This window comes from Cetorhinus maximus, chromosome 13 (genome assembly GCF_964194155.1).
Source record: "Cetorhinus maximus chromosome 13, sCetMax3.hap1.1, whole genome shotgun sequence".
NCBI lineage: Eukaryota > Metazoa > Chordata > Chondrichthyes > Lamniformes > Cetorhinidae > Cetorhinus > Cetorhinus maximus.
The window spans coordinates 113,324,241-113,342,817 of NC_135891.1; the positions used below are offsets into that span (position 1 = coordinate 113,324,241).

An 18,577-nucleotide genomic window follows, 5' to 3' on the forward strand; every position below is an offset into this window, starting at 1 on the left:
TGGATGTTTATTTTCCCCTTTCTAATGTGACGGTGTAAAGGAGATGGCACAAGGCCTTTTCTCAGCATGGCAGATCGCAATGCCCTCCCTACCAGTGCTGCAGGTAGGGGCGCCTGCGTTTCTGGGCATTGTTGGCACTTTGACCTGGACGTATCGTCCATAAGCATTAGTTAGGAGGCCTGCGCCAGCCAGCACCCACCACTGTTGCACTTCCTGAGGTGGTTGAAATGTGGGTGGGGGAGGGATTCTGTGCCCCCTTAACTGCTTCGCCTGAGTCTTTCCCATTTGGGACTGAGTGGATGCTACACCCACAGCCAAGACCAACATTCGATATCAATGAGACGTTGCTGGATCAGGAGCTCAGTTCCATGGGATTTAATGGGAAGTGGTTTGACTTCATGGGGATTCTGTTTGCATCAGATGGGCAGTTATCTGGAGTTAATTCAAGTTGACTGTGTCGCTCCTTTCTTTCTTCCTTTCTCTCTCTCTTTCCCTTTCTCTCTTTCCCTTTCCTCCCTCTTTCCTTCTTTCTCCCTCCTTCTTTCTCCCTCCCTCCCCCTCTCTCTGCCCACGCAAGTGCTTTTTTTTCACTCTCATCTGTGCTTCACATGCGAGAGATTTGTTGAATACTGGAACAGCCGTAATCTTAGAATTTTGGAGAAAGATTTCTGAAGCGCTACAGTTTTTTTTCTCCCCATTTCCAGCCTAATGCTATTGCTAATGTTGGCTGGTTGGGCTGAACTCCAGTAACAACAAGCATTAGATGGGCAGAGTGCTGGTGAGGTACACAGGGGCTTTTCACAGACTTTTCAAGGTTTGTTGCCTGTGGAAAATTTGGTGTCCGTGTGTGAACACAGTTACTGTTCCGAGGTAGCCCCGTGTGCAAGTCAGTCAGCAGTTCAACATTTGGCAGCCAGCCAGCCCACTCCTCTTGTCCACATCACACCCGCTCCCTAATATTTTTCCTTAGCCACTAGAAACTTTAACATCCCACATGTTCCTGCAGCACCTGCCACCCTCCAGTGCCCACTCTCCAGGTGCTGAGCCAAGCTATTTGGCTATGAATGGCATCACAATCAAGTCAGTTCCCCTGTTTGAACTCTAGGAATTACTGGATGTTGATGAACGGGTATCTTGGTTGTACCTTTCCTCACTCTCCTCCTCTTTGCAAACAGTTAATAACTGGTTGTGGGGTTTTGTTGTGTTCAAAATGGTTGCTGTTTGCTTACTGTACAAAGGCATAGATTGTTTGGGAACTTTGAAATGGTTTCTGAGACCTATAAGTAAACGCACTTTTTCCCAAACATTGAAGATCTCAGAGTGGTATATGCATTAAGCACCATTATAAAAACTGGCATGTCGATTTAGTGCACTTGTGGAAACTTCACTGCAGAAAGAGGTCATTTAAGAGAGAGAGACTGACATTTAAATGTCTTTCGTGACCTCAACATTCCAGCCAATGAAATAATTTTGAAGTGTTGTATGATGGCAGCCCCTTAGTGCACAGCAAGCTCCTCCACTCGGCGATATGACAGTGACCAGATGATCTGTTTTGACCATGTTGATCGAGCGATACATATTGATCAGAACACCAGGGGAAAACTCCCCTGCTCTTCCCAAATCGCGCCATGGGATCTTTTGCCTCTACCTGAGACGCCAGGCAGGGCTTCAGCTTAAAGTCTCCGTGAAAGATGGCACCTCTGACAGTGCAGCACTCCCTCAGTACTGCACTGGAGTGTCAGCCTTGAGATTTTTTTGTGTGTGTGTGTGCGCTTGAGCATGCAACCTTTAAGTCATTGTCGCTGCTGCCAGCTCTCCCACTCGCGTTATCTTGGGATGGGCTCAGGAAAATGGGATCAATATTCTTCTCCCAAATCTCTCACTAGTGTTACAATAGACTTGGCTTCAGCAAACACTTGCATCAATGCAGTACATATGCTTAAAAATTCCTGCTCACCACTCCCCTTCAAACACATACTAATCCTGTTTGTCCTCTTGTGACCAGTTGAAAGCCCTTTTTATCTTCCGACGCTGCTGCTTCAATCCTTCCAGACTTTTCCCATCCTTACGCTCCAGCTCTGCGAATGTGGCTTAATTTTTTTTTAAAAATTCACTTCAGCCCTGCTATCTTCCTAGTGAACCCGATGACTAATACTGGTTGGAGGACTCGTGCAACATGTGGGACGGGGGGGGTTGCTGTCTTAGCGTTCAGTCATGTTGTGGGGTTGGTGTGGGCCTTACAGAACTGAACGGTTCTACCACTCTCTTGGAAAGAGCGCTTGAATATGGAAACTGGGGTTTGGATGGGCAGGGAGGCCATATTGCGTTCCCAGCAATTGAACACACACACACACAAATCTTGAGGCAAAGTATTGTAGCTCAAATGCTGTGAAGAATGAGTATCAGCTGTGGGTCAGTGGGTAGCGCTCCACACCTACAAGGCAGAAAGTTGTGGGTTCAAGTCCCACTCCAGAGACTGGAGCAAGTCATTCAGGATAACGCTCCCGGTGCCGCACTGTTGGCTGGTGCCACCGTTCAGACAGATGTTAAGCATAAGTCCTGTCTGCGCAGTCAAGTGGGCATAAAAGATGCAATGGCAATATTTCAAAGGGCTGGAGAGAATTTTCCCTGGTGTCCTGACTGACTTTTATCCCTCATCCAACATCAACAATAAGAACATAAAAGTTCTTTATTGAAGCTGGCTATCTGGTTATCATCAATGTTTTTTGTGTGGGAACTGTTGCGTTTCCCAATGTTACAGCAGGGAATACGCTGACTGTAAAGCTGTTTGGGATGACCCCCTGGCCTGAGGCTATATAAACTCATCTTGCTTTATCGTTAGTGTCCTAATATTTATCCAAATATTGCACAAAATACACTTGTAGAGGCAGAAAGATGTGGAGGCAATGGTATAGTGGTATTGTCACTGGACGAGTAATCCAGAGAGTGAGGGTAATGTCCTGGGGACCCGGGTTCGAATCTCACCACGGCACGGAATTCAATAAAAATCTGGAATTAAAAGTCTAATAATGTCCATGAAACCATTGTCGATTGTTGTAAAAGCCCATTTGGTTCACTAATGTCCCTAAGGGAAGGAAATCTGTCCTTTCCTAGCCTGGCCTACATGTAACTCCAGACCCACAGCAATGTGGTTAACTGTTAAGTGCCCTCTGAACAAGGGCAATAAATGCTGGCTTAGCCAGCGACATCCAGATCCCATGAACGAATTTAAAAAAAATCCCGGGTCTGTGTGCGACCTTTTGAGATAACTGTTATAAAATATCCTCGGCACCTTCTGTATTGGATATCGTACCTGCTACGATGAGTCACTGTTGTATCACAAATAGGGCTTGCTTCCCATGAACAAATAAATGTAGGCTGCCAACACATGAACCTATCCATGGGCTGGATACTAGACGCTGATGTTGAAAGAATTTTTGTAAAATGATTCCGTACAAAATCATGTGGAACTCGGTGTTGCATCATTGACTAAATGCTAAATCAGAATGGCCAAGGTCATCAGCAACTTGAGCTGTATGCAAATTATTGGGAATGTGGACTTAAATTCAGTCTACTCTGAATTCTCTGGCACTGTCTCAATTCGAATGCAAGTAGATGCCACCTCCTGAAATCTAGCACTGTAACACACACAGCCCTGAGCTTAAACCGCCCACAAAACAAGCATTGTTATTCTCCCCCATCTTCCCTCATTCCGTTTCTTATTCACTGGCTTTGAGCTTTTATAGAGCCAAGAAATCCAGAAAAGGCTACTTCTAGTTCCTGTTGCCACATTGACGAATGACCATGAATCAGAACGGTAGATCTGAGATATAGCCCAAAACTCGGTGACATTTAACAAAGGTGGTCGCCAGTAAGGAATTTGGGAGAAACTTCTTTCCCGAGTGGTGAGAGTGCAGAGCTTGCTACACCGGGAGTAGTTGAGGCAAATAGCAATGTTGCATTTAAGGGGAAGCTAGATAAGCACATGAGGGAAAGGAATAGAAAGATATGCTGATAGAGTTGGAAGTGCATCATGTGGAGTATATGTACTCGGATGGTGCCATAGGCTGAGTGGCCTGATCTGCACTGCAAATCCTATGCAAGCCTACGAAATCTGTTCTCGTGAGCATCTTATACAAATTAATAAGGATATCGAGTTACCAGTAGGCCCCGTGGTACAGGTCCACGTAGGCAACAACAATTATTAAAAATTAGTCAATCCTGCAGAGGAATGCATTTGGGAACTGAGTTCCCAGCACATTATTTATGTTGCTAAAACTGCTTTCTGCAACAGTTTTTTTTTTTGTCAGCTGACGCTGTCATTCAGCAATTAAATGGCAATATTTAATGCTGCACATTAATTAATTGCTGCGGGGCTGCATCAAGAGGCTTTGATTAAACGCCAGTGTGTTCTAAAATCATATTGAAATCATTTAATCCATGGGCAGTCTCGGGAGTTGATGAATTTCAGCTTATTCAGTTATTCTTGAGCGTGTTGTTCAACACAGGGTCCTGGTCCTTCCCCCCACCCCCCAACCCCACAAAACCAGAACCACCAAAACAAAACCTCTCCCCACTCCCTCCGCATCCCGGTCAGTGTGAAGCTTTCCATCGATGGTTCACAGGTGTGACTCCAGGATTCTCTTGCTGGGAAAATCCATCCAGGGCCTCTGGAGGGTTCAGTATAATTCCAGTTGGATGTTTGAAAAAGCAATTAGTAATGACCACTATAAGCATGCGTGTGAAACTAATCTTTTAACAGAAACGTTAGCTTTTTTTTTAAATGGGCATTTTTCATTCGAATGAACATCAGGTTATCAGTTAACTGGGGTCACCCAATAGGATTTCAATTCAATGGGTGTTTTGATATTGGATTAGGGCATTTTTTTCACCCCTCAACTTTTTTTTTTTAAAACGTTAGTGACTTGTTAAAAGGCTTTGTACACTCCTTTCGTTCCTGGGGTTGCTGTTTGTTCCCAGGTCTGAAACCAGACCACAGGTGATGTTTGTTCTCCTGTTTGAGAGGAGAATTGGACAACCTGACCAGATAGTCTGAACCCCCAAAGACTGACTTTGGATTACCTAGAGTATGGGGCCCAGAAATGGGCCCAATCAGTCCATTGCTGGCTTTTTGTTCCACTTGAGCCTCCTCCCCTTTATCCTCATTTAAATCTACCACTGTAACCCTCTATTCTCTTCTCTCGCTCTGATGCCTGTCTAACCTCCCCTTAAACGCATCTTTACTATTCACGTCAACCACTCCCTGTACTGGTGAGTTCCACATTCTCACCACATGGGTAAGAAAAAAAAAAAGGCTTTCTTCTAAATTCCTGATTGGATTCTTGGTGACTGGTTGGTGACTCGAGTTCTTCCCTTCCGCGCTAGTGGAAACATTCTCCATGTCTGTCCGACCAAAACCTTTCATAATGTTAAAGATCTCCTAGGGCTAATAAATGGGTTTGCCGCATCCGCCCACAAAGGCACCTCATTCACCTTGCACAGGCCCTAGGCCCCAGTCCCGTGCGTGGCAAGGAGATAAATAACCAGGCCTGCTTGGTTTTTTGCCGTCGAGGGTGGAATGTTGGGTAGAACACTGGGATGACTCCCTTTTCCTTGGGAGTGCGATGTGATCCTCTCACACCCGCTTAGACGGTGAGGCTTTTCTGTCAGCTGAATGGTGGGAACCCTTGAGCTAAACAATAACCCCTCTCCGTCCAGGTTGATGTCTGCGGGGACTATGTGCTGAAGGAGACTTGAAGCTACTAAAATACCTGGAAAAACTCAGCAGGTCTGACAGCATCTGCGGAGAGGAACACAGTTAACGTTTTGAGTCCGTATGACTCTTCAACAGAACTAAGGAAAAATAGAAAAGAGGTGAAATATAAACTGGTTTAAGGGGGTTGGGACAAGTAGAGCTGGATAGAGGGGTCATGTGGACTCGAAACGTCGACTCTTCTTCTCCACCGATGCTGCCAGACCTGTTGAGTTTTTCCAGGTAATTCTGTGTTTGAGCTGGATAGAGGACCAGTGATAGGTGGAGATAACCAAAAGATGTCATAGACGAAAGGACAAAGAGGTGTTGAAGCTGGTGATATTATCTAAGGAATGTGATAATAAAGGTACAGATAGCCCTAGTGGGGGTGGGATGGGGGGAAGGGATCGAAATAGGCTAAAAGGCAAAGATAAAACAATGGATGGAAATACATTTAAAAATAATGGAAATAGGTGGGAAAAGAAAAATCATCTATATAAATTATTGGAAAAAAGGGGGATCAGAAAGGGGGTGGGGATGGAGGAGAGAGTTCATGATCTAAAATTGTTGAACTCAATATTCAGTCCGGAAGGCTGTAAAGTGCCTGGTCGGAAGATGAGGTGCTGTTCCTCCAGTTTGCGTTGAGCTTCACTGGAACAATGCAGCAAGCCAAGGACGGACATGTGGGCATGAGAGCAGGGTGGAGTGTTGAAATGGCAAGCGACAGGAAGGTCTGGGTCATGCTTGCGGAATTAATTAACATTACCACGTTGGACTGAGCAGAAGTGAGGGGGCATGGTTAGGTGCCAGTTTAAGAAATTTAAGTTTACACTTGTAGAATGTTTCCCGCAACAGAGATTGGAATTGGTGTGTGTTTGTATTAGAGCCTTTAACAACAGAGGTGCATTGACCTGAGCTGCTGTGGTGTCCCAGTGCAGAATGAGTTTCAGCTGGTAGCTAGTTGAAAATGCACACACATTAGATTTCAATGGAGTCCGTTCTTAAGCTCTCATTTATATGACACTTGGTTACCACTATGTCACCGGTGGAGAGGGTGGCGTAATGGTAATGTCACTGGACTTGGGGGCATGGGTTCAAATCCCGCCAAGGGAATTGGTGGAATTTTAATTCAATCAATGAATCTGGAATTAAAAGCTAGTCTCAGTAATGGTGACCATGGCAACTCTCGATTGATTATTGTTTAAAAACCCAACTGGTTCACCAATATCCTTTTAGGGAAGGAAACCTGTCAGCCTCCCCTGGTCTGTGATGCCGGACCCGCAGCAATGTGGTTCACTCTCCACTGAGCAAAACCACTCGGTTCAAGGGCGATAAGGGATGGGCAGCAAATGCTGGCCTTGCTGGCACCCACGCTCCATGAAAGAATAAAGAAAACAATATCAGGCTACTGTTCATTACCATTGATAGCCCATTGACAGCAGGACTGTTGCCAGTAGCTGATGATTATAAAACCAACTTGCTGGACTTTTTCAGATTTGGTCATTAAAACCTCCAGGAACTCCCCTTGTGAAGGACTGCCTTTTGGAGGTAGCACTGAATTTGTCAGCCAGAATGAGCTCTTGTGGTAAGGTGGGCTCTCTTGCATTACCAGCTTTATGCCAATGGGTGGTGCTGCCCACTGAAACCTCAATCTAAAGGGTAATCTTTGTTTCCAGTTGGCATGGAAGTAACAAGCTGAGAAAGAATTTGGTAATAAATTCTTGTGTTAGTATTTTAACACTGTTCCTTTCCAAGCCCAAACATGTTCTCCAATCTCTACACCTTGATTTATATTGTGTTTTGTTCCTTTTTTTTTTCTGGCCTTGGGGTGCCCTGCAATATGGGCCTTCACCCAAGGTTTTTCCCAATAAGGAGAGTCTTTTAACCCATGCATTCAGTTCAGGCTGAACATTGTTCATTCATTCTCATTGAATTCCTAGATGGGAGCTTCTCTCAATGGTGCATTCGCCTCCTGAATTGGGATATGGGTTTAAGTCCCACTCCAGGACTTGAGCATACAATGTTGGGTGGTACTCCAGCCTAGTATTTGGATTGTGAGAATTACCAGGCGGGTTATTGGCTTAATGAAGGGCTGCACTGTTTGTAATAAATACTTTCGATTGCTACTAGATGCTCGCTGACCTGCCTACTTCCAGCATCGTCTGCTTCTATTTCAACAAAAAAAAACCAACTGGTCAGCCTTCAATGATGACAGGTCACCTGGGTGCAAACTCTGTGCAGTGTATTACATCCACATCTGTAACCTCCAACCCTGCAATTGGCATCCACACCTTCAATCTCTGGAATTCTCTCCCTAAACTTTCCATCTCTCTCCTCAAAGCCCAGTCTTTGACCAAGCTTTTGCTCACCTCTACTAATTTTCTCTTGGCTCTGCATTCATTTTGTCCGATGACTGTGATTTTTTTTTTAATCACAGAATGATTCGGTACAAAAGGAGGCCATTGTGCCTCTGCTGGCTCTTTGTTAGACCTGTCCAATTAGTCCTACTCCCTATTGAGAAAGGGATTCGGGAAATGGTTTGTGAAGTATCTTGGAAAGTTTGAGACCGTCTTTATCAATGTTAACTTTTGCTCCTTTTTGTTTTTGTACAGATTACTATCATATTTAAAAGCTATCAGGGATGCACGGAGCAGAAGGTTTATCAAGCAACCACAGATGACCTCCCATCAGCATTTGTGGATGGTACAAAAAGCGGCAGCGAGAGGGAGGGCGAGAACAGCTTGAGGATACTTGAGAAAGCAGGCAGCCGCCAGGTGGAGATTCAAGCCCGCTACATTGGCACCACCATCATCGTGCGCCAGGTGGGCAAGTACCTCACCTTCGCCATCAGGGTCCCTGAAGAAACTTTGAACTATGCGGACGAGAGCGTGTGCCTGCAGCTCTGCCTCCATGGCTGCCCCAGAAGCGAGCTCATCAAGGAGCACACCCTATCCAGGAGGCTGTCCAGCCCCAGGCTTCAGGGGCCCCGGCAGACGTACACGGTGGAGAGTGCCACCGCCAAATGTCGGGAGATCCTCCAGGTGGAGGACGTCTACTTCCACTCCTGCGTCTTCGACCTCCTGACAACAGGGGATCCGGCCTTCTCCATGGCAGCCCACGGGGCCTTGGAGGACCTGAAAGCACTGCACCTCAATGTTCTCAAATTGCACACGTCCCCCAGGACTGAGGGCGGCAGAAATGGAGCTCCGGGCCATCACCAGATAGCCCCCATTTATTTGGCATGTCTTGTCTTAGTACTAACCCTCATGTAGTAAATGTGTATACCCTCCAGATTGCAAATTGTCTATATAATAATATATTGAAATGTACATATGTGAAAATGATGTGTAAAGTGCCTGTACATATAGTTGGATTGTATGTTGAGAGCCTCGGTTAGTAGCTAGAGTTTTTTTTTGTGTACTCGTGTTTGTAAAAATCCTTTTTTTCAGGATGTGAACAGATGGGCATCTAATCTTTGCCTATTAAAAAAAAATCTCTCCTGCTAAAGGCTGAAAAGGACTTGTCCTGTGCTTAATTTGTATGACTAAGTGTTGGGTTTGCTATTCTACAGTTAATGCTATTGGAAGAGATTCTTTTTAATTCACACTTCGCGTTTCCATGTCCCTTTACCCTCCGACTCTGGCATTTCAATACCTCCAGCCAGAGGCCCTGTTGTCTGAGATTTAGGTTTACCAGATGTGGTGTCCGCAGTGGCTCATGGATAGAGGTCTAGAGTCAGAAGGTTGTGGGGTCAAAGCCCCAATCCAGAACAGTGCAAAAAATCCAGGCTGGCACCCTGGTAGCTGAGGGAGTGCTGCACTGTCAGAGGTGCTGTCTTTCGGAGGAGGCCTTAAACTGAGGGGGTCCTGTCTGTCACACCGGATGGATGTAGAAGATCCCATGGCACTATTTCAAAAGGAGCTGGGGAGTTATCCCTGGTATCCAGGCCAATATTTATCCCTCTATCCACATCACAGAAAACACTCATTTGCTGTTTGTGGGAGCTTGCTGTGCACAATTTGGCTGCTGTGATCCCTACATTACTTTTGAAGCAGTCACTGTTGTAATTAATTTTGTTGCAAAGCACTTTTGAGACATCTGGTGTTGTGAAAGTCACTCTATCAATAGAAGTCCTTTGTTTTCCAACCATTGGGAGGCTCCATGACTGTATCCAAGTCTTGCAGCGGTTATACCCGGTGTACATAATGTCTTTGGGGTGTCACAAAGGTGCTTCATTGCCAATGAAGTTCCAGCTGTAGGAGTGAAAAAAAACAATAGTTAAAAGTTCAATGTTTTTAAAATTAACCCGTCAGGATTTGTCACTACAGAGCTTATTAACAATCATTAATTATTTGAAGAACAAAGTTCAGCCCCAGTCGATACCAATTGCACTTTGAAGGATTGACTCTACCCTTGATTTCTCTCTCCTGACCTGCAGCTATTGACTCCTGTCTTGTCTTGAGTATCTAGTGCTATTCCTTCACGTGGGAACCTGGGCTCTGTGTCTGTGTGTGTGTGTGTGTGTGTGTGTGTGTATAACATGGGCTTAACAGGCTGAATGGCCTCTTCGTGGTAATTATGATTCCACACAATGGGTGGGGCTATAAACTACCACAAGCTGTTCAAATGTCCATCGACATTGGGACTGTTAAATCCCACCAGCGTAAAATTCTGCCCAAAGGTTACTCCGGATAAATTACATACATATGAAATTAGGGTCAGGAGTAGGCCACTTGGCCCCTCAAGCCCTGCTGCACCATTTGATGAGATCATGGCTGATCTGATTGTGGCCTCAATGCCACTTTTCTGCCTTCTCTGATACCCTTAGATTCTTGATTAACCAAAAAGCCAATCTACCTCTGCCTTAAAAATATTCGCTGACCCTGCCTCTACCACTCCCTGGGGAAGAGAGCTCGGCAGATTCATGATCATCTGGGACAAAAAAAAATTCTCCTCCTCATCGTCTTAAATGGGAGACCCATTATTTTTCAACTGTGTCCCCCTAGTTCTAGTCTCTCCCACAAGGGGAAATATCCTTTCAGCCTGTCAAGCCCCCTCAGGATTTGATGTTTCTGGGGGGAGAAGGTGTAGTGGTAATGTTACTGGACTAGTAATCCAGCATATATTACCAATGGACTGGTAATCCAGAGGCCCAGGGTAATGCCCTGGGGACCTGGGTTTGAACCACAGCACGGCAGATGGCGGCACTTGAACTTGCAGGGGAGATTCACCAGGATGTTGCCTGGGCTGGAGCGTTTCAGCTATGGAGAGAGACTAGATAGGCTGGGGTTGCTTTCCTTAGAGCAGAGCTTAGGGCTGAGGGGGGACTTGATAGAGGTGTACAAAATTGGGGGTTATAGTTAGGGTAGTTAGGAAGAAACTTTTCCCCTTAGTGTAGGTGTCAATAATCAGGGGGCATAGATTAAGGGTAAGGGGCAGGAGGTTTAGAGGGGATTTGAGGAAAAACTTTTTCACCCAGAGGGTGATTGGAATCTGGAACACACTGCCTGAGGGGGTGGTAGAGGCAGGAACCCTCAACATTTAAGTATTTAGATGAGCACTTGACACACCAGAGCACACAGGGCTACAGGCCAAGTGCTGGAAAATGGGATTAGAATAGATAGGGGCTTGATGGCTGGCACGGACACGATGGGCTGAAGGGCCTGTTTCTGTGCTGTGTAACTCTGACTCTATCACCTCTCATTCTTCTAAACTGCGATGGATACAGACCTAGCCTGTCCAACCTCTCCTCATAAGATAACCTCGCCCCCAAACAGTTGAGTGAACTGTCTTTGAACTACTAATGCAATTATATCTTGAATAAGGAGACCAAAACTCTACACTACTCTAGATGTTGTCTCACCAAGGCCCTGTGTAACTGTGGCAAAACATCCTTACTTTTATATTCTATTCCCCTTGCAATAAATGCCAACATTCCATTTGCCTTCCTAGTCACTGGCTGTATCTGCATACTAAATTTTTGTAATTCACATACCAGGACACCCAGATCCCTCTGCACCTTAAAGTTCTGCAGTCTCTCTCCACTATTCTGCTTTCCTATTCCTCCTGCCAAATTCACATTTTCCCACATTATACTCCATCTGCCAAATGTTTGTCCACTCACTTGACCCATCTTTATCCCTTTTGCTTATATCCTTATATCCTCTTCTCCACTTACCCTCTATCTTTGCCTCATCATCAAATTTAGCTGCCATACATTCTGTCCTGTCATCTAAGTCGTTTATATAGATTGTAAATAGCTGAGGCTCCAGCACTGATCCCTGTGGCCTGAAAAGAGAAAAGCTAATTCTAATTGTTCTGTATGTTTTCCCCCTCACTGAAAACCTCTACTAGCTACAAGCTGCATTGCAGCGACTCGTGATGGTTTCTTCTGCAGCACGTCCCAAGCCTGACTTGTTACCACGTAGCAGGACAGGGCCACGGTAATGCCATCACCTTCAAGTTCCCAAGTCGTGCACCATCCTGACTTGGACACATATTGGGCATTCTTCACTGGTGGGTTCAATCCTGAAACTCCCTACCTAATATCACCGTTAGGAGCAGAGTCATAGAGTTCCGTCAACTCGCCACAGGGGAGACTATGGCATAGGGATAGTGTCTCTGAATTAATAATCCAGATGCCAAGGTTAATCCTCTGGGGACATGGGTTCAAAACCCACCGAACAGCTGGTGGAATTTACTAAAAATCTGGACTTGAAAGCGTGTCTCAGTAATAGTGACCATGAAACTATCATTGATTGTTGTAAAGGTCCATCTACATGTGACTCCAGAACCACAGCAATGTGACTGTCTCTTATCTCCGAAATGGCCTAGCAAACCACTCTGCTCAGGGGCAATTAAAGCTGGGCACATCCCATGAAAGAATAATTTTTTTTAAAACACAATGCAGTGGTTCAAGAAGGTGGCCCAAACCTGTACTTTCTCATGGCCAACTAGCGACAGGGAATAAATAAATGCTGACCTGGTGAATGATTTGTTTTAGTTAAAAAAAAAATCTTGAGCTATTGGTTAACAGCACAGATTGAGCACCGTTTGTTTTCCCCCAAACAGCTGCTGTACCTCCACTTCACTGCAGGTGGTGGTGTTGAGCCACAGCAGTAACTGCTCAATGGCACCACCTGTGGGCACCTACTGGTACTCCAGTGTGGAATCTGGACTGGAGCAAAAGCCAGACCAGATACATACCCAGAACAAAGTTAGGATAAGAAAAAAGCTATTGATTGTTCTAGTTCTTCTTAGTGTGCACGCGAACTTTAACAGATTATTCCAAACATTTATCACTTTGAGTATATTTCGTTTAGAAGCATAATTTTTTTTTAACCATGTATCAAATTTGAAACTATGAAGTTTGTGTTGGTTGACAGTTGCGCATTAATAGTTTATAGTGACCAGAGTTGGAACAGGAAGCAGTATACCTACCAGACCCATGTTACAGCAGCAGCATTTATGCTCCATTCTCTTGCTCCAGTGCCCTATTTAAAAGGCTTTTATTCAAAGCAGACAAATAATTTTGTCTGTCACTCTAAACACCAGCGATGACTCTGCTGCTCATGCTGGTAAAGTGGGAGCGAGCAGAGCTGATCATCTGTAACACCTTCAACATCGGTCTCTGCCTCGGTCACTCCCAAGTCCGACCGACATAGCCAGGGATAGGTGTGTGTAAAGCCCCTTCTAACAGGCTGTGTCGGTAAAGTAAAGGCCCACATGGAGGAGCAGCCTGCACCACAGCAGAGGGAGCTCCAAACACGTGTTCTTGTTTATGATGCCGTGTGGGTTTGGCTGTGTGGTATCCCGGGGCCGATTGCGAGCTTCTCCACTTGCTGTTCGTGCTGCTTGGCTCAAGTCTCGACAGCAGGTGGCAGCCACAGAACTTTAGGAAGAGCAGTGTTGCCAATACTGGGGCCCAAGCTGACCAAAATAAAGGGCTTGCATTTCTATAGCACCTTTCATAATCTCAAGAAGTCCTAAAATCTTTTTGGCCAATGAAGTATTTTTGCAGTCAAATCACTGTAAAGGCAGTGAATCTGCACACAGGAGGGTGATAATGACAAGATAGTCTGTCTTTGTGATGTTGATTTAGGGATAAATATTGGCCCAAGTTAATGGGGAGAGCTCCCATCCCCTTCTTCAAAATAGCACCATGGGATCTTTTACATCCACAGGCAGGATCTCTGCTCTAGGTACGTTACTCTAGATTTACTCCTTAAATTTGTGCAATTGAACCCATAATCGTCTGAGCCGGAGGTGACAGTGCAGCTCAGTGAGGCACAGCGATTGAGCATAAAGTGGGTAAGAAAGACAGCCTGGAAAACAGAGACACACCAACCGGTGTTGCAAGTTCTAACTGGCACCAGATTCATCATTTATTTATTGCACACAAGCACCGACAACTGAATCTCAGAACTGTTACAGTGCAGAAGGAGGCCATTCGGCCCATCTTGTCAGCACTGGCTCGCCGAATGAGCAATTCATTTAGTGCCATTCTCCCACCTGCTCGCCAGAACTTCCCTTTGCAGATAACAATCCAATTCTGTTCTGCGTGCCTCGCTTGAACCTGCCTCCACCACACTCTCAGGTGGAGCATTCTAGACCTTAACCAGTCGATGTGTGAAAAAGTTTTTTTCTCCTATCGCTTTTGCTTCTTTTGTCAATTACTTTAAGCCTGGGCCAACTTGTTCTTGATCCTCTCATGGGCGGGAACAGTTTCTCCCTATCCACTCTGTCCAGACCCCTCGTGATTTTGAATATTTCTATCAGATCTCCTCCAAGGAAAACAGTCCTAACTTCTCCAGCCTATCTTCATAACTGAAGTTCCTCATCCCTGGAGCCATTCTCGTGAACTGATTTGAGTGCGTGTCTTGGAGTACCTTTGTGGTGGAGTGCCATGTGCAACCAATTTTCTATTGGAGTGTTTTGAAGGGCATTTGGACAATCAACCCCATCAAATAATCCTTCCTCTTTAGTTGTGTTTGAATGATTTGTATACAGGAGTGAACACCCACGCTTCCTTCGCACAAAGTAGCTCAGAGCTGACGTCGGTGGCAGAGATGACTAACTGAAAGATGAATCGACATCTGGAGGCCCTATTCACAACTTGCAATGACCCTTGCTCTTAAAATGTAACCACAGTTTAATTTTAATTCCCTGCTTGCACTGTCAGGCTTGGCAACAGTCACCAGTTCAGTAAACGATATTAATGTTCCTAACAAACAGCTGGTAGAACAGTATCTGCTCAGAGAGATGGGGAACTGGTTGACCCCCCCCCACCCCCACTCTTCCCCTCCAATACAAAATACTCTGACCACTGGAAATATGGAATGAAATGTTGCCCCCTCCCTCCGCTCCCCACCCCCCCCCCCAAACCACAATGGTGCTGTTTGTTTGCCGGCCAGATAAAGTGTGTCTGAGGTAGTTTGAGCACAGTTGGACCATTGCCTAAGTGCTTTAAAAAAAATGTTTTCAATTGTTTTTCTGCCAATTAGAGGGTGCTTTGATTGAGAGCTTGAGGGGGTTTGGCCGGGGGGAAGCGGGTGGTGTCTATGAAAGTTTGCTTTGCACCCACCACCATTGCATTGCAGCTAGCACAACATCAGAAGCAGTGTAAGAATGATCTCCACTCCCTGGCGGTGCTCAGTCGAGTTTAGAGTGAGACAAGGAAAAATAGCTGGAGTTTGGGACAGTTTAACAATGAAAAAGACCTGACAAATCCAGGCTGATTTCGCATGGAGCAGACTGTCATTCAACCTAGTTTTTAAAAAATGAAAAGAAAGACTGGCATTTATATAGCTCCTTTCCTTAGTAATTTGTTGATAAGGTGTGGGTATCGCTGGCTAGGCCAACATTTATTGCCCATCCCTTGAGAAGGTGGTGGTAAACTGTCTTCTTGACTAACTGTAGTCAGACTTCCTAACACTTGGCTATAATTGAGTGGCTTACTAGGCCATTTCAGAGGGCAGTTAAGAATCAACCACATTGCTGTGGGTATGCCAGACCAGGTGAGAATGGCAGATTTCCTCCTCTAAAGGGCATTAGCAAACCAGATGGGTTTTTATGGTAATCAATGATAGTTTCATGATTACCCTTATTGGGAATAGCTTTTAATTCTAGACTTTTATCAATTGAATTTGAATTTTATTAGTTGCTATAGTAGGATTTGAACCTGTGGTCACAGGGGATTAAGCAGGGCCGCTGGATTACTAGTCCAGTGACATTAGCACTACACTACACCACCACCTCCCTCTCCTAACCATAGGACAGCCCAAAAGTGCCTCACAGCCAATGAAGTGCAATCACTGCTGTGATGTAGGAACCACTGCCGTGAATTTAGTCTCAAACGATGACCAGATCATCTGTGTTTAGTGAGTTTAATCAAGGGATCGATATTGGCCACAACACAGGGAATAACAACCCCCTGCTCATCTTCAGAGTAGTACCACTCGATCTTTTACATCCTCCTGAGAGGGTGGACAGTTTAATGCCTCATCCAAAATATGGCACCCCCAACATTGCAGGACTCCCTCAGCACTGCATTGGGTATGTTGGCCAGGTTTTGTGTTTAAATTTCTGGAGAGCGGCTTAAAACCAGTGTAGCGTTCAATTGTTCAGTGTTTGATCATGTGAGCCTGTTTACAATTGATGCTCACTGTGCTTGATTGGTTAAGCCTGGATGTGGACTCAGAGAAAAGTAAACAAAGCTGTAGAAAGAGCTGGAAGCCAGAGCTGAAGCATGGAGTAGACATTTTAAAGCACTGTGAATAAAATCTATTACACGTATAGAAACTAGTGTCATCTCTGCGTTGATCTGAGATATAAAATATACCACAACCAGGACCTTCCGAATCGAAGACATATCATCCCACTGAACCATACCCAGCACCTGCTCCAAGCCAAAATGACATTATACAAAATATGAAGAACCCCATTTAATTACAGGGCTCCAATTTCAGAGCCTCCTTACCGACAGCTTTCTTCTTGGGTCAGAGCTGTTTCAAAGGTGTCGAAATGTTGATCACATGTTACATAGCTTTGGAGTCCCACAGGCCCCAGTACTGACTGATTGTGACACGAGCACTAACCTACAGCACTGGCAAATGAAAAAGTAGTTTTGTGTAGTTCAATTCACATGAAATCACTCCTTTCCCTCGCGGCCCATCCTTGTGTTACAGATGGGCCTAGACTTTTTCGGCTAATTAGGAAACAGGCTCGAGAGTAAATCTTCCCAAACTGTCAGACCTAAGAAATTCAAGTGCATAGGGAAAGGAAAGGAATAGAAGTGTAAATACAAACACGGAAGCTTCACTGTCCGATAGGGAGTGCCCACCTGCTGTATGCCCGCTCTCCCTCACTGTCTGCCCATTCTCACCTGCTGTGGTTTGGGTCAACGCAAAGTTGAAACTGGCCTCTTGCCCGATTTTCGCTGCTCCACACTTGGCAGCTGTGCCTTCAGATGACTGGGCCCCAACCTCTCTCCCTCTCTCTCTCCTCCTTTAAGATGTTCCTCCTTAACTCAGCTTTTGGTCACCTGCCTTTGCGTCAGATTGTGTCTGCCATTCCTGTGAAGCAGCTTGAGATGTTTGACTATGTCAAAGGCACTATATAAAGGCAAGTTGTTGTTATGAAGAGGATGTAAGCAAGAACTGTTCATTATCTTTTTTTCTAAACAAGGGTTGTCAAAATTTGGAAAAGTCACTCGTTTTAAAGCAGCTTTTCCAAACTTGGCGCTTTTGAGCCTGTGCGATTTGGTGCTGGGAGCACCTCAGATATGTTATGACATTTAACATTTCACAGATGATGGAAAGGTTGAGGGAGCTTTCTGGAACCCTGCAAGTCATGAGCTCAAACCCCCACCATGGCAAATATGAAACTGAATTGAAATAACAATGTAGGGAAATGTGAAACAAAAACAGAATTACCTGGAAAAACTCAGCAGGTCTGGCAGCATCGGCGGAGAAGAAATCAGTTAACGTTTCGAGCCTTCATGGCCCTCAGTTCTGCCGAAGGGCCATGAGGACTCGAAACGTTAACTGATTTCTTCTCCGCCGATGCTGCCAGACCTGCTGAGTTTTTCCAGGTAATTCTGTTTTTGTTTTGGATTTCCAGCATCCGCAGTAGCTTTTAGCTTATTGTTTTTATCTAGGGAAATGTGATGTTATTCATTTTGGTCGTAAGAATAGAAACCATAGAACCATAGAAAAGTTACGGTGCAGAAAGAGGCCATTCAGCCCATTATATCAGTGCTGTCCAAAAAAGAGAAAAAAGAAACTAGCCGCTCATTTTAATCCCACTTTCCAGCACCTGGTCTGTAGCCTTGTAGGTGACAGTGCTTCAGATGCAGATCCAGGCCCCTTTAAATGAGTTGAATTTGAGTTAAATGAGTTTCTCCTCATGTCCTCGCTAATTCTTCTACCAATCACCTTAAATCTATGCCCCTTGGTAATTGACCCCTCAGTTAGGGGAAACAAGTCTTTCCTGTCTACCTTATCTGGGCCGCTCATAATTTTGCTGAATACATTTTTAAAAGGCATGAAACTTTTAAATGTGGTGTTCAGAGAGACTTGGGTTTACTTGTACAAGGATCACAGAATGGTAGCGTGCCGATGCAGCAAGCAATTCGGAAGGCAAATGACATGTTGGCCTTTATTGCAAGGACATTGGAGTATTTGTGAGATCACACTTGAAGTATTGTGCACAGTTTTGGTCTCTATCTCTAAGGGAGGATATTCTTGCCATAGAGGCTGTACAGCAAAGGTTCGATAGATTGATCCCTGAAATGAGAAGATTGCCTTTTGGTTGTAAATTGAGTAA

The 18,577-nt window shown here is 45.0% G+C and overlaps 1 protein-coding gene across 2 annotated transcripts in view; it reads left to right on the forward strand.

Annotated features, from left to right (window-relative positions):
- LOC144688966 (repulsive guidance molecule A-like) overlaps nt 1-9,264 on the forward strand; it is a 35,133-nt gene extending 25,869 nt beyond the window's left edge. For both annotated transcript variants that reach the window (XM_078556037.1, XM_078556038.1), the window contains exon 4: nt 8,365-9,264. In XM_078556037.1, the coding sequence (XP_078412163.1) occupies nt 8,365-9,024 (660 nt within the window). In that variant the 3' untranslated portion in view covers nt 9,025-9,264. The remainder of the gene's footprint in view (nt 1-8,364) is intronic.
- The last annotated feature ends 9,313 nt before the right edge of the window (nt 9,265-18,577 follow it).